This window comes from Euprymna scolopes, chromosome 19, assembly GCF_053919585.1.
Source record: "Euprymna scolopes isolate OS-2025 chromosome 19, ASM5391958v1, whole genome shotgun sequence".
Taxonomy (NCBI): Eukaryota; Metazoa; Mollusca; class Cephalopoda; order Sepiida; family Sepiolidae; genus Euprymna; species Euprymna scolopes.
In genome coordinates, this window is record NC_136500.1 from 51,916,237 (window position 1) to 51,942,829 (window position 26,593).

Sequence of the window (26,593 nt, forward strand, 5' to 3'; positions counted from 1 at the left end):
CCTTTACAATGCTCTCAATGTATTTATTCCAGTTCATGTTCTCTGTAAACGTTAGACCAAGGAGTTTAAAGGAAGTACTTTCAGGTAATATCTTCTTGGGTATTGCTATTGAGGGCAGAGAAGGTTTCTTGTAATTATTGAAGGAAACAAGCTTAGTCTTGGCAGCATTGAGTGTGACCATCCATTTTTGTCCTCATTCCACTACAGATTGGAGGTAATCCTCTAGTGTTTCTGCCATTTCTTTAGATATGTGTTTATTCGTTTTCCCCTCCTACCTGTTATAGAGAGTGGTGTCATCAGCAAATATACCCATCTCAGAAACAATTTTATCAGGGAGGTCATTTATGAATATCAAGAATAATAAAGGTCCAAGGATAGACCCCGGAGGTACTCCCGTATTTGTATCATATGGTTTAGATGTACGACCGTCGAGGATACCTGGATATTTCTCTTACATAAGAAGGATTCAATTACATTATGTATTCTTCCAGTGATATTATATGCTCAAATCTTTCTTAGAAGACAATCGTGCCATACCCTGTCAAAAGCCTTAGAGATATCGAGGATTTACGTTCTACCCTACCCTGTTTTGTCCACTGAACGGAATATTAGTTAGGATATCTGCTGTGGACGGGCTTGCCGACAAACAATATGGATTGTCGACCAGGAGTTAAGTAGCTGTAAGAACTTGATTAGTTAAGGACTCAAATATTTTAGCGAAAAGCGGGAGAAGGCGAATGGGGCGATAATTTAATGTTTAGTTCTTTAGCCAGAATTCTTGAAAAATGGTACCACAGAAGCGGTTTTCCAGCAGTCACGAAAGCAAGATTCGTTAAGGCGTTTTTTTGCAAAGTTTGTAATACATAATAATAATAATAATGATAATAATATATGAATATATATATAATATATATATATGTGTAATATATATAATATATATGTAATATATATATATATATAAGTAATATATATATACATATGCAATATATATATATACATATGTAATATATATATACATATGTAATATATATATACATATGCAATATATATATACATATGCAATATATATGTAATATATATTTATATATATATGTAATATATATAAATATATAGGTAATATATATATTATACATATATAATATATATATAAATATAGAGATGTAATATATCTATAATATAAAGCCTTTTGGTCAAGATCAAAGTGTAGTATCTGATCCGGCAGATACTGCAAGCTATGACTAGCTATGACTAGCAAAGACCAGATGTGGGGGCAACCCCACATGCCTGACCATTAACCAGCTCCCATTTCCCACCTCTCGGGAGCTGGTCCCCTTTTTCCCTTCCCCCTCCCTTCACTCCTCACATTAAAAATCGGCCTTGTGCCTAATTTGCTCGGTGGGGGAGCAAATAAATACCATCTGTTCCGGCAGATGCTGCAAGCTATGACTAGCTATGACTAGCAAAGACCAGATGTGGGGGCAACCCCACATGCCTGACCTTTAACCAGCTCCCATTTCCCACCTCTTGGGAGCTGGTCCCCTTTTTCCCTTCCCCCTCCCTTCACTCCTCACATTAAAAATTGGCCTTGTGCCTAATTTGCTCGGTGGGGGAGCAAATAAATACCATCTGTTTTTCAGATGCTGCACTTCTATTTCTTGTTCTCTTTTGGTGGAGGAGAAATCCTTCACGACTGAGACAATTTTTATTTTTGTACCTTTTCTCCACGTTAAAAAACGACCCTGGTGTCTAACTCTGTCCCGTGGGGAGGCATAGTAAATAGGTACTGCAGGCTATGACTAGCTATGACTAGCAAAGACCAGATGTGGGGGCAACCCCACATGCCTGACCATTAACCAGCTCCCATTTCCCACCTCTCGGGAGCTGGTCCCCTTTTTCTCTTCCCCCTCCCTTCACTCCTCACATTAAAAATCGGCCTTGTGCCTAATTTGCTCGGTGGGGGAGCAAATAAACACCATCTGTTCTTCAGATGCTGCACTTCTATTTCTTGTTCTCTTTCGGTGGAGGAGAAATCCTTCACGACTGAGACAATTTTTATTTTTGTACCTTTTCTCCACGTTAAAAAACGACCCTGGTGTCTAACTCTGTCCCGTGGGGAGGCATAGTAAATAGGTACTGCAGGCTATGACTAGCTATGACTAGCAAAGACCAGATGTGGGGGCAACCCCACATGCCTGACCATTAACCAGCTCCCATTTCCCACCTCTCGGGAGCTGGTCCCCTTTTTCCCTTCCCCCTCCCTTCACTCCTCATATTAAAAATCGGCCTTGTGCCTAATTTGCTCAGTGGGGGAGCAAATAAATACCATCTGTTTTTCAGATACTGCACTTCCATTTCTTGTTCTCTTTCGGTGGAGGAGCAGTCCTTCACGACTGAAACAATTTTTTATTTTTGTACCTTTTCTCCGCGTTAAAAAACGACCCTGGTGTCTAACTCTGTTCCGTGGGGAGGCATTGTAAATAGGTGTAATATAAAGCTCTGTGTGTGTGTGTGCGTGCGTGTTTGTGGTCACGAATAGGCTCCTATATGGTTGACTATGTTAAAAAACTGATTACATATAATGATAGAAGATTTATCGAGACACAGTAATGGGTATGTTTGGTCTGGCAGAACGGTGGTTCATTAAAATTGTGGGGTCCGCGTTCGCGCCTGGTCCACAAAGTATGGAAATAAAATATTTAAAAATTAAAAAAAAAAGTTTACAAGCCTTTTTGATATAGATGTACATAAGAATACTTTGATAAGTATGTTTTAACTTAAAAAGGGATGGTATAATAAAATTGTGGGGTCTGCGTTCGCGCCTGGCCTCCATGGAATGGAAATAGGCACACATTTAATAAAGACTTTTCATATCTCTCTGCGTAAGTATACTTTGATAATTATGTTTCAGTTTGAAGAAACATGGTATAATAAAATTATGGGATGTTCGTTCGCACCTGACCTCCATAGAATGGAAATATGTCACAAAGTTTAACAAGTTTTTTTAATATAGATCCACAGAATATTGTGATAAGTGTTTCAGTGTGAACAGGTATGGTATAATAAATTATGGGGTTTATCTATTTTATTTTTACTTTAATCATATTTTGCTTTGGTTTTGATACCCTCAAATTCAACCCAAATTTACAACCCTTTCCTTTTCATAACCTATCATACTTTCATAAATCAGAGTCCATTTTCTGTAGGCTGGTTTTTAACCTAATCAACGACGGGTACATTTGCTAGTAATATATATGTAATAAATATATATATGTAATATATATATGCATGTAATATATAATATATATGTGTGTAATATATATATGTGTAATGTATATAATATATATATGTGTAATATATAGAATGTATATGTAATATATATATAATATATATATGTGTAATATATATAATGTATATGTAATATATATATAATATATATAGATGTAATATATATAATGCATATATAAATGTAATATATATAATACATATATAAATGTAATATATATAATACATATATAAATGTAATATATATAATACATATATAAATGTAATATATATAATACATATATAAATGTAATATATATAATATATATATAATATATATTATATTTTATGTGCATAATATATATATAATATATATATATATATATATCAATAATTCCCCCACTCTTTATCTGTGCCTAAACCTAAACGTAGATTCCATGAACAAAGCTTCTTTCTTAGAACTGCACGCCTGTGGAATTGTCTTCCGTTTTCCTGCTTTCCGGCTGACTACAATATGGTTGTGTTCAAGTCTAACATAAATAAGTTCTTGATGAGCCGTTCTATATAAGTTATCAAATTTACAATATTTTCATTACTAATGATTACTATATTGTCCAATGTCTACTGTACACTCTTTAACCCTTATCCTTGAGTGGCCTCTTGGCCTTGATAAGTGTTGATGCCTATGTAAAAATATAATATAGATTTAATATATATATAATATATGCAATATATATATAATATATATTTCATATACATAATATATTTAATATATATAATGTATATAATATATACTTAATATACATAATTTATATAATATATATAATATATATATATATGTAATATATATATATATATTATATAAATGTAATATATGTAATATACATATATTACATATTATATATGTAATATATATATATTTTATATTATATATATAATTAATATATATATATGTAATATATATGATATATGTAATATATATGATATATGTAATATATTTATATGTATTTTATACATGTTATATATATGAATTATATATTATATATATTTCTAATATATATCTGTGTAATATATATCTGATATATATGTATTATATATATGTAATATATATATGTATATATATGATATACATATATGTTTCATATTATATATTATATATATATGTAATATATATATGTAATATATATATATATATGCAATATATATATAATATATATATATATATGCAATATATATAATATATATGTGTAATATATATATATATATATATGTAATATATATATATACGTGTAATATATATATTACATATATATATAATATATATGAATATATTATATAAATTTAATATATAGAACTATATTATATATATGTAATATATAGAAATATATTATATATATGTAATATATTGAAATATATTATATATATGTAATATATAGAAATATATATATGTAATATATAGAAATATATATATGTAATATATAGAAATATATTATATATATATGCAACATATATTTATGTACATTTCATATATATTACGTAAATATATAATTATATATATATTACTATATATATTTTTGTTGGGTGTTGTTGTTGTTGTTGTTGTTGTTGTTGCCCAGCCCTCGGACTCCTCATATTAAAAACGGAACCCCACTTTGTGAGTGCGGGTAGTTTAGTTACATTTTCCCGAAATATGTTTCATAGTGGTTGCATTGTCGTTTGGCTTATGCGTGCTAATCTTGCGGGTAGGGTATGTTTCAAGGTATGAATCAGTGTATGGTTCATGGTCTTTTTCAGCTTACGGTATTTATGTTGACAAGACTGAAGTTAAGATGACGAAATACTCTCGAAGACTCTATCTCTTAAAAGAAACTAAATTCCTGTAATCGCATGTACGTTCAAAAGTTTTAAGTAAGCATGAAAAAGAAACCGCATAAACAGAACGGATTTTTTAAATAATTATTTATTTTAAACAATATAGATAGAATATTCTTTCGATTATAAACAATCTAAATAGAATATTGTAGAGATTGAAACAATAGAAATATTGTTCGCAGACAATTTTCAATAGATATACCTATAAGAAAAATAAATTTGGGGAATTTAGGTACAAACAATTAATTATGTTTTGTGACCTTAACTCGTATAAAGATAAAAACAAAACAGTTATCATTAGTTATAAGTGTTTATAGTACACACAAACATTTATCAATATATAAAACCAAAAGAAAATGAAATTATGTTGGAATAGGCAAAAACAATATACTTTTGATTGTGACCTATTTGCGTTCAAAAATTATTACAAAACATGTAATAATAGTTAATACCCATGCGACGAGACCTAATAAAGAAAAGGTAAAAAAAAAAAAAAAATAAGCAACTTCCGGTAAGAAAAATGTAAATAGCAGAGAGTACTCGTGCGACCGGCCGGCAAAAAAAAAAAAAAAAAAAAAAAAAAAAAAAAGCGGCAGTATGCAGGATCGAATATGTAACACTTTGAGGAAAAGGATTGTGCCCCCCCCCCCAAAAAAAAAAACGTCGGAAGCGCTTTAGTCGAGTGGTCTATTACAAACTGACGACGTTAGCACTCTCGAAATAACGCCTTTAATTTGAGATAGTAATTGTCTGTATTTTTGAAATGAGGTCTGAACACGGTACCCCCGTAATAATAATAAAGGGTTGGGTTCGAGATTCTTAACAAACGGTTCCCCAGTTCGATACAAAACACCTGATGAAGGCCGGGGGGCAAAACGGCCGAAACGTTATGACGATAACGACCAAGATGAGGAAGTCAGTCCGACAATCTCAATCAATTAAATTGAGATGTTTAGATGTGTAAATATTCTCAAAATATGTGTTCACTTAAAGTGACTCGTTCGGTCCACACCGATAAAATCGCTTAAATTTTTACTACTTATAAATTAAACCAACAGTTCATAGTATATATTATGTACATATACTTTTTAAAATTATGTGCAAATATTCTCGAAATATGTGTTAACTTAAATTGACTCGTTCGTTAACACCGATAAAGCGCTTCGTGTAAACATAAGTGTCTCTACTTAAAAAGTAAACCAACGGTTCATTGTTAACGTTCAATGTTTTTAAATTTTAACTATAGAACAAAACACATGTAATCATACGGTATTAGTTCTTTTAAAGAATACTGAAGTCATAAAACAAACACATAGCTAGGTGTATCAGAATTTTTGGACAAGTCGCCATCGAAAACTTTTCATTAAATAGACTCTCCATGTATACAAACTTCTAACAATATGAAAATGTAATTTCAAATCATAATTTTTATTTCAATAAAATGAGTAGACACCAAAATTTAATATCATAAAAGGTTTCACCGAAAAAAAAAAATTTTTTTTTCATCGGTTTTATTAAAAAAAATAAGTTAACGAAAAACAAAAAAAAGTTAACTTTTTTTAAAATAAAACCGATGAAAAAAAATATTATATATATATATATATATATATATATATATATATATATATATATATATAACTGTGAAAAAAATCACTTACCTGTTTCAAATTATTAATATTTGATTGCTTCTAATGTTCCGGATGAGAATTTAATTATATTTATATATTATATTCCTATATTTTTTAGATTAAAGGATTTTTCAACCAAGTACCGTGTCTCCGACGTCTGTTTATCAGCCATTAAAATACCCGTATTTAAAAAGAATTCTCACTTTGATATGTACGGAAGTATGGAAGGGCAAAAACCCGTTTCAATGAAGCCTAATCTCCCTTGTGTACTTTTCACATATTTCAGTAGAAGTCATTATTGTGCTACAATACTTGCAAAGTGTATATTTTTCATTTATGGATTTTGATCATTTACACATTGACCGAGCGACTTATTTTCGATTTCTTTTTTACTATCTTAGAGAAATACCAGAACTTTCTTTTTAATATATTGTCAGTCTTAATTACTGAGAGAATTTTTTTTAAACACCGAAAAAAAAAACAATGACTAAAATAGAATAAAATATCCTCAACGTCCAATATTGAATGGAAAATTATAAGCATAAAATAAACTCCAACTTAAAAAAAAAAACAACAAAAAAAATCCACCTGGTTTTCAAAAAAAAAAAAAAAAGGATTTACACTTTGAACTTTACTGGTAAATTTGCAAAAAACTGTTCTTTTTTTGCTTGAAATTTGAATATTTTATCTATTGACCTTTTATGTTCAATTTGTGATATATAAAACTTTGTTACATTAATTAATTATGTAAATCTAAATAGACATTTCAAAATGGGGGGGGGGTAAAAACGTTTGTCTAAAATATTATATTCGGTTTATTGGAAAGAGCATAAAATTTCCCATTGACCCTGAAAATATCATAAAAATTGAATCAATAGATAAATTTTGATAGATTTTTAAAGTTAAAAAATTGAAAAATATTTAACTCGTAAAAATCAATTGATTTCATTACGTAAAAAAATGGCTGCCTAGAAGCGTGCTGGCACTTTGTAAACACTGGTTTTTGAAAGATAAAGAATAATATTTCTATTACTTTTTATACAACTTTAATAGTTTATTTTGGAAATATAATCCATCAAGAAAATAAACAAACCACTTTTAAATGAGAAATTACGAGATTTTTTATATGTTATTCACAGTTTCGTATTGGGGAGTGTCAAAAATTCCCCCCGAATTCTGATACACCTAACACATAGCCAATGTATAGGCTGAAGAAGCACACAAAATTATTCGAGTATGTGGAATTACTATTTTATTTAGCGTATAAAGAAATAATTTTATTCAGTTGTACTTTAACAACGAAAAAATAAAGGTTTATATAGTTGTTTTTAAGGGACTAAAAAATTAAACATTTGAGACAATTTCACGGCTTCCAAATCACACGAATGCAGTAATAGTGTAATCAGTAGGTTTTGAATAAATACGCGTATAAAGAAAGAATGTTAGTCAAGTACAGTATAAAAATAAGATTATTAGGAAAGAACGTGTGGCGATGAATAATAATCGATGTGTTTATGCGTTTGTAATCAGGGTATTTTATTTACAATGATGGTTTCCCTCTCCACGAGAGGCTAACCATGTTTTTTAATCGCTGGAGCGTTCTTTCTTGAACTAGGATTGACATTCTAAAATGGATGAACAGTTTGTTCACAGCCACTGAGATTTGGTTGAATTTGAGGAGGAGGAGGAGGAGGAGGAGGAGGAGGAGATCATTAATTTTGAAATCAGGAGAAGGTAAGTTTATGGTGTGTGTGTGTATAAAACAGAAAATTACGGTGCTATTCTACATATGATCCAAATGCATAATATATGCTTCAGACTAAACATGCAACATAATATTAGCTACTTGTATTTTCTCTACCGCTCACTCTCAACCCAGGACTGTACCCTAATAAAGAAAGTCTCTGACAGCATAGGTATAGCACTCTCCCTCGATACTAGTTCACAACTACATTGTATTTGGTGACTTCAATGTTCATCACAGTAACTGGCTTGGATTCTCTACTTACACAGACGTAGCTGGTAGCACAACACAGTTCCTCTATATCTGATTTCCTCTATAACAAATGGTTATATTTCCGACACATTTACCAGACCAGCAAGATCAACATGCCTCACTTCTAGATCTATTTATGACCACAGTTCCCGATGACTGTATATCAGATACCCACAGCTCAGTCGAGAATGCTGATCACGCTGTTAAAATGGTAGAAATCGCCCTAAATTCTCGACCCAAAACTGAACACCACTGCTCAAAATAACGAGGTATTACAAAAAGGCTGACTGAGATACCCCATGGGGAAATATATTTTCTCTTCCAGCTGAACAGTGAGCAAATGAGACCACTGAATGGTTCAAAACAGCAATTGAAGTATATGTTCCCACACGAAAATTCTATGGCAAGCCCCACTCTGCCCAACTTGTACAGTTGCCATTGCTCAATGGCAGCATGCATACCGCAGATTCAACCGACATAAGTCCAGTTCAAACAGACAGAAGTATATAGAAGCTACAAGTAATTGTAAGAGAGAAGTAGCGACAGCTAAGACAAAATACACTGAAACCACCAGAAAACGCATCGAAGCAGGGAAATTAGGAAACCGTGATTTTTGGAAAATCTACAACAGTGTAGTAAATAATGGGCAGTCAACGATTTTCCCAGTATCAAACAATCCTGAGGTTGCTTGCACGCCAACCGAAAAGGCTAACCTACTTGCCAGTCGGTTTACTTAAAACTCCACACTGGATCCGGCACACTACTTCCTCCTTGACTTTTCTATGCGCCACACTAGATTTGAAAATCACTCCTTTTCAAGAATATGGTATCATAAAAAACCTAGATCAAAAGCATGCGGATCCGACCTCACCCTGGCTATGCTATTAAAAAAATGCTCCGCTGATGTTGCTCCAGTTCTCTCCAAACTTTTCAACAAATGCCTTAACGAATATTGCTTTTCTGACTGCTGGAAAACTGCTTCTTGTGGTTTTCAAGAATTCTGGCCTTCTCCCACTTTTCGCCAAAATATTTGAGTTCTTAATTAATCAAGCTCTAGTCCATCACCGTACAGCTACTAAACTCCTGACCAACAAACAAAATGGATTTAGGCAAGCCCGTTCCACATCAGATATCCTAACTGTAATTTCTGAACGTATATACCGTTCACTGGAAAAAAAGAGTAGAGCGGTAGCCCTCGATGTATCTAAGGCTTTTGACAGGGTATGATCAGATCATATGGTATCACTGGAAGGATTCATAATATAATTAAATCCTTCTTAAGTAAGAGAAATATACAGGTATCCTCGAGGGTCGTACATCGAAACAATATGATATAAATGTGGAAGTACATCAGGGGTCTATCCTTGGAATTTTAATATTCTTGATATTCATAAATTACCTCCCTGATAAAATTGTTTCTGAGATGGGTATATTTGCTGATGACACCACTCTCTATAACAGGCACGAGGGGAAAACAAATGAACGCATATCTAAAGAAATGGCAGAAAGACTATAGGATTACCTCCAATCTGTAGTGGAATGGGGACAAAAATGGATGGTCACATTCAATGCTGCCAAGACCAAGCTTGTTTCCTTCAATAATTACAAGAAACCTTCTCTACCATCAATAACAATGCCCAACAACACATTACCCGAAAGTACTTCCTTTAAACTCCTTGGCCTAAAATTTACAGGGAACATAAACTGGAATAGATACATTGAGAGCATTGCTAAGGTTGCTGCGAAGAAGGTGGGATCTCTACCATGCTAGAAAACTACTTACGCTTGAAAGTATCCTGTATCTCTATAAGGCGACCATTCGCCCATGTATGGAGTACTGTTGTCATATTTGGGCTACTGCCTCTGCTACTTGTCTCTCAGTCCTGGACAGAGTTCAAAAGAGAGTCGCCAACCCGATAGGACATGAGCTGTCATCTACGCTTCAGCCTCTGTCCCATCAACGAAATGTTGCATCCCTCTGCCTTTTCTACGATTACTTTAATGTTGAATACTCTGGCGAACTACAAGCACTTGTACCCCCTCGTCGTGAATACCTCCGACAAACCCGACAAAAAGCTCATTCACACCTCTTAACAATGGAGATCCCTTGGCGTAAGAAAGCCTTCTACTTCAGTAGCTTCTTGCCTAGAACTACTAGACTTTGGAACTCCTTTACGGGATTCTGCCTTCCCAATTGTACTGACATGCGGAAGTTCAAGTGTAATGTGAACAGATATCTTGCTACTCATGTCACTTCATTATACCCCTTCAATTTATGCCCCCGATAGCAGTCCCCTACTTCAAAGTGGCACTGTGCCTTGTTTGGGGTAAAAATTGAATAAAAATGTACCGGTGTGAGTGGGAGCGGTAGGAGCACTTTTTATTTAGAAGGGAAAATAGTAGCAGCTTCCACTTTAGATGTTTCCGACGGTGATGATGCTTCTCCTAGGATTTTCATATTGTGAATAAACGTGAGTAAAGGAGCGGTCAAAAGTTACATAATATAGTGGCTTATAGTGTAGACATAATACATTTGTATTTGGCATTTGTTGGAGCAAACCTAGTGTACTTTGGTCCGGAGGGGAATTTCTGAAGCCAAATATGTTTATATGTTTACATTATATATATATATATATATATATATGTATATATATATATATATATATATATGTATATTTATAAATATATATATATGTATATTTATAAATATATATATATGTATATATATTTATATATATATGTATATATATGCATATATATATGCATATATATTTATATATATATGTATACATATATATGTATATATATGTATAGGTATATATATGTATATATATGTATATGCATATATATATGTATATATATGTATATGCATATATATATGTATATATATATATATATGTATATGTATATATATATATATGTATATGTATATATATATGTATATGTATATATATATGTATATGTATATATATATATGTATATATATATGTATATATATGTATATGTATATATATGTATATATATATGTATATATATGTATATGTATATATATGTATAGGTATATATATGTATATGTATATGTATATATATATGTATATATATGTATAGGTATATATATATGTATATATATGTATATGTATATATATATGTATAGGTATATATATGTGTATGTATATATATATGTATATATATATGTATCTATATATGTATAGGTATATATATATATATCTATATATGTATAGGTATATATATATATATCTATATATGTATAGGTATATATATATATATCTATATATGTATAGGTATATATATATATCTATATATGTATATATATATATATCTATATATGTATATATATATATATCTATATATGTATAGGTACATATATATATATCTATATATGTATATATATATATATCTATATATGTATATATATATCTATATATGTATAGGTATATATATATATCTATATATGTATAGGTATATATATATATATCTATATATGTATAGGTATATATATATATATCTATATATGTATAGGTATATATATATATATCTATAGGTATATATATGTATATATATGTATATATATGCATATATATGTGTATATATATATGTATATATATGTATATATACGCATATATATGTATATATATGCATATATATATGTATATATATGCATATATATATGCATGTATATATATGCATGTATATATATGCATATATATATGTATGTATATATATGCATATATATGTATGTATATATATGCATATATATATATGTATGTATATATATGCATATATATATGTATGTATATATGTAGATAGATAGATAGATAGATAGATATGGAGAGCGAAGCAAAAACAGATTAGAACCGAAAAACAAAAAAGATGATATCTAATTGAGAGTAGGACTTAACTCGGAGGAAATAAAATAGTGAACTTTAAAAGTCGATGCTGTGCCCTTAACGAAGAAATAACTGAGAATGCCAAGTTCAAAATGTAACTGCGGAATGATCATCTTGGAGGTTGAAATCTTTTCAAAATTATTTTACCAATTTCTTTGATATCAGCACAAAGACTGAAAAAATGTATTGACGCGTGATCATAATGACGTAACTTAAAAATTAAAACTTATTTACTAAAGGCATTCGAAAGTTCTGGTCGTTTATCCCTTATCTTCGAAGGTTAATTTTTTCAGTCGAATTTGTGACTGTTTCGTTTTACAAGCTAGCGTCCATATTTCTTAACCAATCATCATCACAAGATATCGGTTATAGTTTAACTTAGAACTGATTAAATTTACGGATATTGAAGTCAAACATCAAGGAAAAAGCAAACTTTTCTGATAATGTCGGTTTTGCTGACCGTACAGCTTCGTTACTTAGTCCATATTGTAGATAGTCCTGCATATTATATGACCGGTTGAAAAAAACGGATTCGCAGAATTCTGGTATTAGCAGAAGCTAGTATACCCCTACACAATCCACTAGGAATTTCCAGTTTTATAATAACCACATGGCGAGTTATCGCCCTTAGTTAGTTGCATAGTTCTTATAACCGCCAGTAAACCATTGCAGTGTCAAAGCACAAATTACGCATCGAGCTAAAAGACAATTACCCTCACGCCATCTACTTGGCACGGATCGTCAAACCTTTCGTTCCCCTTTCTTTTTTGAGTATTTTTGCTGTCAACCTCACCGTCATTAAATCGTGGTAAATATCTTCTGTAAATAAAAATATATTGTAAATCATGGATGATGAGGGGTACTCCATAGAGTAAATGTGGTACTATAGTGATTACTGAAGTGTGATGAAAGAACGAAAGAAACATACATGGAGTCGTGCACCAACCACTACTCTTTTTCTATTAGACAGGGTTAAAAAAAGATATTCACTATAACAGGTCAGGTGCTGTATTGTTAACAAACTTCAACCCCTCTCTTGATTAACCCGACAAGCAGCAAAATCCCACCCCTTCAGTGCCAGCTTTCTACTTTTATAGTTTCTTTCCACGAACTGCTAGTATTTCTTACCCGTACTGAAGTGCATATAATACATACATACATCTTACTGCAGAACTCCTTGTTTAGGATTTCCATGTCTAACATCTAATATGCCTTGCCTGGGATAAAATAAAGTTAAAATGAAAAAAAAAAATAACGATGCATGGACAAATACACTGCTGATCTAAAATTTAAGACCACTTAAAAATCTTTAAAAACATACCTTCTTTTTAAAGGATAGATTTTAAACTCTTCCGACTTACGGTTACCAATACTACAATCTAAAAGGTTATGGAAACAAAAAGCTACATTCCAAAGATTTCTTTTTAAAATTTACATTTTTATTTAATTCTCTTAAATTATACAAAAAGTGTATGAAAAGTGTATGAAAACATTCAGCAATCAAACTTAATAATGAGTTCCACCTCCACTGCTTTGGATGACTTAAAAAATTATTTGGGGAATGCTAGAAATAAGGGTTTCCATTAATGTGCGGGCGATACTGCTCCAGTTTCTGAAGATGGCTTCACGAATTTCATTTTTTGTTGAATACTGTTTGCCATTTCGATAATCCTCTCTGGTCATCCACCCCCAAACATTTTCAATTGGGTTCAAGTCCAGTGAGCATGCAGAATGTCCAAAGAGATGGACTCCATTTTCTTGTAGAAAGCTCAAGGTCCGTCTTGCAGTGTGGATTGCAGCATTATCCTGTCGGGATAACTATCCATCCCCACACAAACGATGACCCTCCATCATCAAAGATACTTTTTGTAGTATGCTAACATAACCAGCTGCTGTCTGACGATCCTGCTCCACCTGGAGCTCCATCGTCCTTCTGTAAGAAAAGGCACCCAATACCATTACGGACCCTCCACCACTATGACATGTGGAAAAATTGCAAGGGGCATGTTTTTGTCATGCCAATATCGCTGGAAGCCATCAGGACCACCATCTAAATTAAATTTTTTCTCATCAGAAAACAGGACTTTCTTCCACTTCTCAACGTCCCAGGTTTGGTATTCACAACCAAATCTTAAGCGGTCTCCTTTGTGACGTGGAAGCAATCGAAGAGTTTGTTTACGTTTTTTATTTACCATGTCTTCTTGATCTAAGTGTCGTCTGATGTTTATTGGACTGCAATCAGCATCTGTAACCGCCTTAATTTGACTAGAAGAAAGTCCTCTGTCATTCATAACAACCCGTCTAATTCTCCTACTCAATGCAGGAGAAATTTTGAGGGCCTACCGAAGGATTTTGCTTTTCCATAATTCTCAGTGTTCTTTAGAAAGTTATAAATAACAGTTTTACTGCGATTTATCTTAGCTGCTATCGCTCGCTGTAGCAAACATTGCTTATTGAATCCTAGAATTCGAGAGCTGTCAACTTCGGTTAGTTTTCTTGCTTAGGCATGGTAACACTTTTACGCAGTGATTCTTAATTTCTAACTGAACTAAAAAACATTAGAATTACCATACATCTAACCATTTATACTCTTCGTCTTATAATTTTGATCATGTGTAAAAAGCCTAGTTTAATAAAAATGTTAATTTTTAAATAATTTTTTTGGAATGTACCTTTTTGTTTCCATAACCTTTTAGATTGTAGTATTAGTAACCTTAAGTCGGAACAGTTTAAAATCTATCCTTAAAAAAAGGTTTCTTCTTAAAGATTTTTAAGTGGTTTAAAATTTTGATCAGCAATGTATATCCAAATATGTCTGATAATGATGAAAAAAATCCAATATTTATCTCTCGCGGTGATAAGATTTGACACAAAATCGGGAAATTGGAATTTGAAAAGCCAGCGCCCTAGAAGAAAAGTCCTACGGCCTGCAAAATCAAACAAACAAACAAACAAACAAACAAACAACCCCCTCAAACCCCAAGACTTCCAAAAAACCTGTTCAATGCCATCAATATTCCCAAGTAAGGGGCGTCTCATGCAATTAGCAATAAGCTATTATCATCATGGACAGGTGGCCCTCTTAGAACTGCACGCTCCGCACAGGACCATACCTGAGCCAACAGAAAACAAGTAACCTAAACAGTTAGCCAGACCCTGATAGCTTTGAGGCCGAGGGAAATTATCCGGCTGATCAACGACTCCCTATCCCCAACTTTTTGATTACCTTGTACCGGTAAAAATTGCTTACCTTATTTTGCAAATTAAATTTCCAAAGTATACCTGTTCATGTTTTGGATCTATCTTCGCATCTGATAAGTCTAACATTATACTGTTCTTGTCGAAATAAGGTATAGTTCATGTAGATTGTAAATGCTGCCCCCCCTATATCATCTCCATCTTGATTGCCCAGCGCCTCTAACGGGTTCGTTCTCGGCTAATTTAGCACCTGTCAGAGAGAACATTCGAGAAGTTGGCTTTACATACACTAAACGGCCTTGAACCACAGCTTGCGTAAGCGGTAAGCTCAAATACTGCCCTCAGCTACTCGGCACTGATCGTCAAGATTAACGTATACTATCTGGTTTTGACTGCGAATTCCATCTCTCCAAGAACGTATCAAATTACTCGTCGCTTTGTAAGAATATTTTCATGGCTATTTGATTTTAACGCAATTCATTTATTTCTTATGGAGCCTACGAACTTACCAATTCCACAAGGATTGATGGTAGATTTTGAACCGTTTCTGCCATCAGTTAAAACACAAATGCTTATTCTTTAGCCAAACTGTTTTACCATGTGCGAAGTGAAAACGCTGTTGTTTGCCATGTGATCGAAAGTGACTTATATTCACTTAAGCATAGAGACGCGATGTTCGTTACGTGCCATTGGCGTAAACACATTCTTCCTTAATATAATCAACTATCGAGAGAAGCGCTTGCAGGTTAAATTAAGATAGGCTGACCCTGGCCAGACACGCTTCCCTCCAACTCCAAATTTTGTTAGGTTCTTTTCAGAGGAGACAGAGCCAAAATAGTGTGCCTCTGAAGACAGTTTAAGGTTGGATCACGTTCATGGTGCCCTCTCTGTATATACGTACTAGATGTGCTGAGAAAAAGGAGTCAAAGATGAGTTGTAACCGTTGCTCTAGAAAATTAAAAGGAGAGAAAAAAAGAAAGGTTCCGCGAGCGATATATATATATATATATATATATATATATATATATATATATATATATCGCTCGCACAACCTTTCTTTTTTTTTCTTTTCTTTGTGTGTTTTTCAGCCTTTCATCATATATTATATTATATATATTATATATATATATTATATATATTATATATATTATATATGTTATATATATTATATATTATATATATTATATATATATGTTATATATATTATATATATTATATATATATGTTATATATATTATATATATGTTACATATATATATATGTTATATATATTATATATATTATATATTATATATATTATATATATATGTTATATATATATTATATATGTTATATACATTATATATATTATATGTATGTTATATATATTATATATGTTATATATATTATATATGTTATATATATTATATATGGTATATATTATAAATATATTATATATATTATATATATTATATATATTATATATATATATTATATATATGCTATATATATTATATATGTTATGCATATTATATATATATTATATATATTATATATATATGTTATATATATTATATATATATATATATTATATATATGTTATATATATTGTATAGGTTATATATATTATATATATATTATATATATTATATATATGTATTATATATATACATTATATATATAATATATACATATTATATATATATTTTATATACATATTATATATATATATATTATACATATTATATAAATTTTATATTATACATATTATATATATATTATATCTATAAATATATTATACATATATATATTATATCTACATATATATTATATCTATATATATTATATCTATATATATTATATATATATTATATCTATATATATTATATCTATATATATTATATATATTATATATATATATTATATATATATTATATATATTATATCTAAATATATATTATATCTATATATATTGTATATATATTATATCTATATATATTATATATATTATATCTATATATATTATATATATTATATCTAAATATATATTATATCTATATATATTATATATATTATATATATTATATCTATATATATATTATATATATATTATATCTATATATATTATATATATATTATATCTATCTATATATTATATCTATATACATTATATATATTATATCTATATATTATATCTATATATATTATATGTATGTATATATTCTATATATTATATCTATATATATATTCTATATATTATATCTATATATATTATATATATTATATCTATATATATTATATATATTATATCTATATATATATTATATATATTATATCTATATATATTATATATATTATATCTATATATATTATATATATTATATCTATATATATTATATATATTATATCTATATATATTATATATATTATATCTATATATATATATTATATATATTATATCTATATATATTATATATATTATATCTATATATATATATTATATATATTATATCTATATATATTTATTATATATATTATATCTATATATATTTATTTTATATATTATATCTATATATAATTATTATATATATTATATCTATATATATTTATTTTATATATTATATCTATATATATTTATTATATATATTATATCTATATATATTTATTATATATATTATATCTATATATATTATATATATATTATATCTATATATATATATTATATATATATTATATCAATGTATATTATATATATATATATATTATATCAATGTATATTATATATATATTATATCAATGTATATATTATACATATATATTATATCAATATATATATTATACATATATATTATATCAATATATATATTATACATATATATTATATCAATATATATATTATACATATATATTATATCAATATATATATTATACATATATATTATATCTATATATATATATTATATCTATATATATTATATATATTATATATTGTATATATATTATATATTATATATATATTATATATATAATATATACATTATATATATTATATATACATTATATATATTATATATACATTATATATATTACATTATATATTATATACATGTATTATATATATATGTTATATATATTATATATATGTTGTATATATATGTTGTATATATATTATATATATAAGTTATATATATATGTTATATATATATGTTATATATGTTATATATATTATATATATGTTATATATATATTATATATATTATATATATGTTATATATATGTTATATATATGTCATATATATATTATATATATTATATATATGTTATATATATGTTATATATATGTTATATATATATGTTATATATATATGTCATATATATATTATATATATGTTATATGTTATATATATGTTATATATATGTTATATGTTATATATATGTTATATATATGTTATATATATATGTTATATATATGTTATATATTTATGTTATATATATATGTTATATATATTTTATATATATGTCATATATATATGTTATATAGATATATATGTTATATATATATGTTATTTATATATATGTTATATATACGTCATATATGTTATATATATGGTGTATAGATATATATATGTTATATATATGTTATATATATGTTATAAAAAATGTTATATATATATGTCTATATATAGATGTTATATATATATGTTATATATATAGATGCTACAAATATATATTATATATATAGATGTTATAAATATATATATATATAGATGTTCTATATATATATGTTATATATATATATATATATATGGTATATATATATGTTATATATATATATGTTATATATATATGTGTGTTATATATATATGTGTGTTATATATATATGTTATATATATATATATATATATATATATATATATATATATATATATATATATACTTTTTTTTTTGCTCAACACACACCTCCAAAAATTCGCGGGCAACATAGGGCACTCAGGCTAGTATAGTAATAAATACGATAGCTACATAAATCAAAATATCATATTTAAGCGTATTTTACGACGGGGCAATGCCGGGCGGCCTTCTGGTATATATATATAACAACCTTTTGTACGTTGTTTTAATACAGCTTTTTTCTGTAACCGCATAGTAGGTAGTGAGTAGAGCGGTAGCTCAAGATATATCTAAGGCTTTTGACATTTGGTATTGCATGAGCGTCTTCTCAAGAAAATCAGATCATACGGTATCATTGGAAGAGTTCATAACATAATTAAATCCTTGTTTAATAAGAGAAAACTCCTTGACGGTCGTATATCTAAACAGTATGATATAAACGCGGGTGTGCCTCAGGGGTTTATCCTTGGACCTCTGTTATTCCTAATATTCATAAATGACCTCCCTGACAAAATTGTCTGTGAGATGGATATATATGCTGACGAAATCACGCTCTATAACAGACGCGACAGGAAAACAAATGAACACATATCTAAAGAAATGGCAGAAACACTAGAGGAAGACTTCCGATCCGTAGTGGAATGGGGACAAAAATGGATGGTCACATTCAATGCTGTCAAGACTAAACTTGTTTCTTTCTATAATTACAAGAAACCTTCCCGACCACCAATAGCAATGGCCAAAGACTCTTTATCTGAAAGTATATCTTTTAAACTCCTCGGCCTAACGTTCACAGGAAAGATGAGTTGGAACAATTACATTGATAGTATTGCCAGGACCGCTGCGAAGAAGGTGGGTTCTCTCTGTCGTGCTAGAAAACTACTTACGCCTGAAAGTACCCTGTACCTCTATAAGGCCAACATTCGCCCATGTATAAAGTATTGTTGTCATTTTTGGGTTGGTGCATCTGCCACTAGTCTCTCACTCCTAGAAAGGTTTAAAAGAGAGTTGCCAATCTGATAGGCCCTGAACTGTCATCTAAACTTCAGACTCTGTCCCATCGACGAAATGTTGCATCCCTCTGCCTGTTCTACAAGTACTTTAACGGTGAATGCTCTGATGAACTGCAAGCACTTGTGCCTCCTCGACGTAAATACCCTCGACAAACCCGACAAGTAGCTAAATCCTACCCCTACACGGTAGAGATCCCTAGATGTAAGAAATCCTTCTACTCCAGTAGTTTCTTCCCCAGACCAGCTAGACTTTGGAATTTCCTTCCAGGTCCCTGCTTCCCCAACGGTACTGATATGCAGAAGTTCAAGTGTAACGTGAACCGACATCTTGCTGCCCAACTCCCTACACAGTACCCCTGATGCTTATGTCCCTGATAGTGTTGTAACAAAGTGGCAATGTGCCTTGTTTGAGTTGAAAATGTAATAATAATAAAAAAATTGCATTCGGATAGATTAGAAAATACATTTAATACGATCTCCTTGTCGATTTCATAAGTTCTTGAAGCTTTGTAAAATTGATTTTTTAAATTTAATGTACGTGAAAATAATATTAGAAACAAATTTTCCGAAATTTCTAGCGTTACTTTTTCAGTTTCATATTTATATTATATATTATTATAAACCGGGCGAAATACTTATTATACTCATTTATAATTTTCCCGTCAAATAACCGAATTTAAAGTATTTTATAATTTGAAAAAACAAACAAACAAAAAACAATATCAACAACAACAACAACAACAACAACAACAACAAAAAAGTTTAACTTTTCTTTTTATTTTAAACTAGCCTCGTGTTTGGAGGTGTGTGTATTTCGCAAAAAAAAGAAAAAAAAAAAAATTGTAGTAGGCAGGCAGGCTCGTACCCGTACCGCGAAGGAGGAAAAGAACGTGAAAAAAAAAACAAACAAACAAAAAAACAAAAAAGAACGTAACGTCTTTGCTATTGCGTCCATCGCCAAACCGAAAGTAGCGAGGGTTTAAATTAAAGCTAGTTATTCGACAAAAGGGGATGACTTTCGAAAATATCGGCGAAAAAAGCGAAACAAAACAAAACAAAAAAACAGACATATGGTACCACATCTAAGACAGTAAACGAGCAAGTACTCTCCAATTCTCTCTCCTCTGATCTTGAGCATGTAGTACAATGGGGAAAGGAGTGGCTGGTTACTTTTAATGCATCTAAAACCAAGCTTCTCTCTTTACATCATCAACATTTTAATCCACATTTGTCATCAATTGAAATGAATGGCTCTCGTCTTCAGGAGGCCTCAAGTTTTGACAAGCTTCTGGGCTTGACCATTACTCCTGATCTTAAATGGAACACGTATATCAAATCTGTTGCCAAGGCCGCTGGAAAAATGGTGGGATCTTTCTATCGATCCAGTAGATATCTCACTGCTGATGCTATTCTCTATCTATATAAGAGCCAGGTACGTCCAAGGATGGAATACTGTTGCCACATCTGGGCAGGAGCTGCTAGAAAGGACTTGTCCTGCCTTGATAGAGTTCAAAATAGACTTCGTAGCCTCGTAGGAGATGTCCTTTTCTCCTCCTTACAACCTCTATCTCACAGAAGAGATGTTGCGAGTTTGTCTCTGATGTATCGTTATTTTCATGGAAAGTGTTCAACTGAGCTTCAATCTATGGTCCCCCCTCGCCAAACTTTCACAAGAAACACTCGTCTAGCTGTAAACACTATCAATAATTTCCCCCACTCTTTATCTGTGCCTAAACCTAAACGTAGATTCCATGAACAAAGCTTCTTTCTTAGAACTGCACGCCTGTGGAATTGTCTTCCGTTTTCCTGCTTTCCGGCTGACTACAATATGGTTGTGTTCAAGTCTAAGGTAAATAAGTTCTTGATGAGCCGTTCCATATAAGTTATTAAATTTACCAAATTTTCATTACTAATGATTACTATATTGACCAACTTCTACTGTACACTCTTTAACCCTTATCCTTGAGTGGCCTCTGGGCCTTGATAATGTGGTGATGCCTGTGTAAAAAAAAAAAAAAAAAAAGACGGATACACAACCTTATGTATATACACAAAACAGGGCCCCCCCCTAAATAACTATACATTTTCTTTTGTTTTATAGCTTTATTGAAACCTAAGCATTTCTTCTATTTCTTGTGTCATACAAAAGTGGAAATTGTGTAATTTTATATGATTGAACTTAAAAGAAAAATCATAGTTGCTATTGCATATGTGCTTTTGGAGTTGCACACTATAGCATGATGCTTGGCCCATGAAAGATGATCCAAGTGCATTAAGTTTTATGGGGGCACCTAGAAGTTTAATAAATGTTGTACTAGACATCATCTATTATTTTATTGAAAAACTTAAGTATAGTTTCTATATTGCAGTTGTATTTTTCTTCAAGTGCACAGGTATTACATTGAAATAAAAAATAGGAATTGTATTTTATGCGATATATATATATATATATATATATACATGGATATAAAATGTATATATTTATATACATATATTTTTCATTTCTTTGAAGTGAAGAGTACTGGAAATCTGTAGAGACTTGTTGTCAACCAGACTCCAGGAAATACCACCAGTTGTTGTCAGTGAGACATCTGATATGACACGTGTGAGAAATTACAGTGTGTACAAATAATAAAAATATAATAATAAAAAAGTTGACTTGGTGGACTATACCTTTCTTGAGAATGTTCCTCTGATATTGTCCGAGAGTACAATTCCATCTTTCGAATCGGAACTGCTGCTGGCATGCTACAACCGAGAGTCGGATGGCTTCTTTCAGAATCACGGGTACTCCTCGGCCTCGTTTGCACATTTTGTGTTGCTTTCGGTGCAGCTTATACATATCGCACAACTGGGCTGGACTCAGCTGACCACTGCCCATCCGATCTACGATATTGTTCGCGTGGTTTCCCATACCCAGGAAGGACAATTGTTCTCGTGACGTCAGGCTGGAGGGAAATGGAGATGAATATAGGATTAGAAAACGCTTCATACAAATGATTTGTACACAATAAAACCAGATAATAAAATAGGAAACATTTGTGAATAGCAAACGATAGTTGTAGAAAAGGAAATATCTATAAATCTAAAACAATACATTCGTAAGAAAAAAGTGCAAGTATATATATATATATATATATATATATATATATATATATATATATATATATATATATATTAATACATGATGAGAATAATACAAATAGTATTCCGACGAGATAGAAAGATGAAAAATGAACAAACCAAGTTATATATCCATCAACATTTCGTCTTTATTGTAAGACTTTGAAAATTATATTTGTAGACAGCAAATATAATTTCAAATGCTGTACTGATATTTTATTTTCTTCAATTTATTCATCCAGAAGTAGTCTTTTCATCTATATGTTAATACAGACACACTATATATATATATATATCAAGATATGTATATATACATATTAATACGTGCATATATACATATTGATACATATATTTACATATTAATACATGCATATATATATACATATGAATACATGTATATATCCATATTAATACATGTACATATTAATGCTTGTACATATTAATGCATGTATATGTACATATTAATACATGTATATATACGTATTAATATATATATACGTATTAATATATATATATACGTATTAATATATATATATATATACATATTAATACATGTATATATACGTATTAATATATATATACATATTAATACATGTATATATACGTATTAATACATGTATATATACGTATTAATACATGTATATATACGTATTAATACATGTATATATACGTATTAATATATATATATACGTATTAATATATATATATATATATATATATATATATATATAACATATGTACATATGTAAGTATCAAAATCAAGGCTATATCGTTTTACGAGTTAATGACAATTTTAGAACAACAACCACAAGTAACTCAGGCTTTTATAACGAATTCCATCCTCATCAGAATGACGAAGAGATGACATGTCTGATGTATTTCAGAGAAATTCCAAAGTAAAACGGCAACTCAACGATCAGAGATCATTACAAATAAAATCCATAATACAAGGGAAAATTCAGCAACTAACATTCATATAAGATCGAATGATTATAAAAGAGAATAATATTGTTCGACATATTGCATAAAAGTATCTCTACTTATATATAAAATTTTGTGTGTCGTCCTCTATGGAATTCACATTGGCTGGGCCTATTTCTTTTAAGTTTCACATATATGTACTTTATGTGTCGGAGGTGTTTTTAGGTACTTTTTTTTTATAATGGAATACCTCAAATGAGTACCGAAAATAGAAAGAATTCACCTAAAGAAAGAACAGTTCGATTTTGACAAGTGCATTTGAAACGTTTTATCACTGCACAAGCAACAGTAGGTTCTTTGATAAATGAATGTTTCTGTTTAGAGCATAATTGAAGCATGATAGTTGACTTTTGCATTTCAAACTTTAATTCAAGCTATTAATATATATTTACAATTATATAAATGCAACTTTGTGTGTGTATGAGCTCGTTCCTTATAGACTCCGAAACGGCTAAATAAATTTCTTTAAAATTTACAGAACTTTACTCCATAAATCTGGGAGTGATGTTAGTTTAGTTTTGTCTCAGAATATCCCTGATAATTACCGATAATCGAAACCGTTATTTTAATTTATCCATCATCGGTAAAGCCATTTTTTCCATGTCGTCGCTTAGCAACAATGATAAAACAGCGGGCCATGAAAATTCTGTAGTGGGTAAGTTGATAGCCTGTCTTTTTTTTCTGTTTGCATGACGTGGTTTGTAGGTTCAAACTCCGCACGTAAATTTGTTAATTTTTTTTCATTAACTGCAAAGAATTTTATAAGTCTTAAAAATTTACGTGTTTATTTTTTATTTATTATTTTTTTGCATGACGTGGTCTGTAGGTTCAAAACGCCGCACATAAATTTGTTAATGTTTTTTTTTATTAACTGGAAAGAAGTTTATATAACATACTTTTATAATACACAAACAGTAGGTTATCTAGAGTGCAATGTAGAATAATATATATTTTGAACCAAGTTACTACATGGAAGCATGTGAAACTCGTTCCCGGGCGATTTCACGGATTTTGATGACAATAAAAATATGGGAGTGTGAAATATTCGTTGATCATCATTCAATCCCGGTCAACATCGGGTCTCCCTGCTAGTAAAATATATTTTATAAAATCAACACTATCTTCTCTACAGCGCAATGTACACTACAATGTATTGTGGATTACGTCACTGCGGAGAGGCATGTGAAGGCGGTGAATTCCCGATTGGAGCGGGCAATCAATCGATTTGATTGAAAAAAAAAAAATAGGCAATTTTATCGATTTCAAAGACAATAAAAGTATCGAAAGTGAAACATTCGTTGATCATCATTCAATTACGGGCAACGTCGTATCTACCTGCTAGTATGATATAAATGCAGAGTTTAACTAAAATAAAAGTGAACGTTTAAATGCCATATTTTGCTTGCATCTTCGTAAGAATAAAAGATTTCCAGATACCAGAATGGAAATAAAAGAAAAAGTTATGCCTTGGTCAATAATTGAGGCATCCTTCAAATTCACAGTGCATCTCTTAGAGAATCTATTATTGAATGCAGCTCACTCGAAGAAGAAACAATGGATCTCCTCTAGTGCCCCAGACTAGATTTGATCATGCAGCATGTGGCCTTTTTCGGTGTCCTTTCTGAAACGCCCGACACCAGTTAAATCCTAACAATCAACTTATCCTTGGCTTTGCTGGTGAGTCAGTTGGTATCTTTCTCAACTTTGCCCCACACATAATAATCTATGAGCTGTAATAAGATG

At 30.0% G+C, this 26,593-nt stretch overlaps 1 protein-coding gene across 1 annotated transcript in view; it reads right to left on the bottom strand.

The window, feature by feature from the left end:
- LOC145240130 (protein Wnt-9a-like) overlaps nucleotides 1-26,593 on the bottom strand; it is a 239,933-nt gene that overhangs the window by 139,037 nt on the left and 74,303 nt on the right. The window contains exon 2 of the mRNA XM_080103740.1: nucleotides 23,420-23,694. Within this exon, the coding sequence (XP_079959866.1) occupies nucleotides 23,420-23,694 (275 nt within the window). The remainder of the gene's footprint in view (nucleotides 1-23,419; nucleotides 23,695-26,593) is intronic.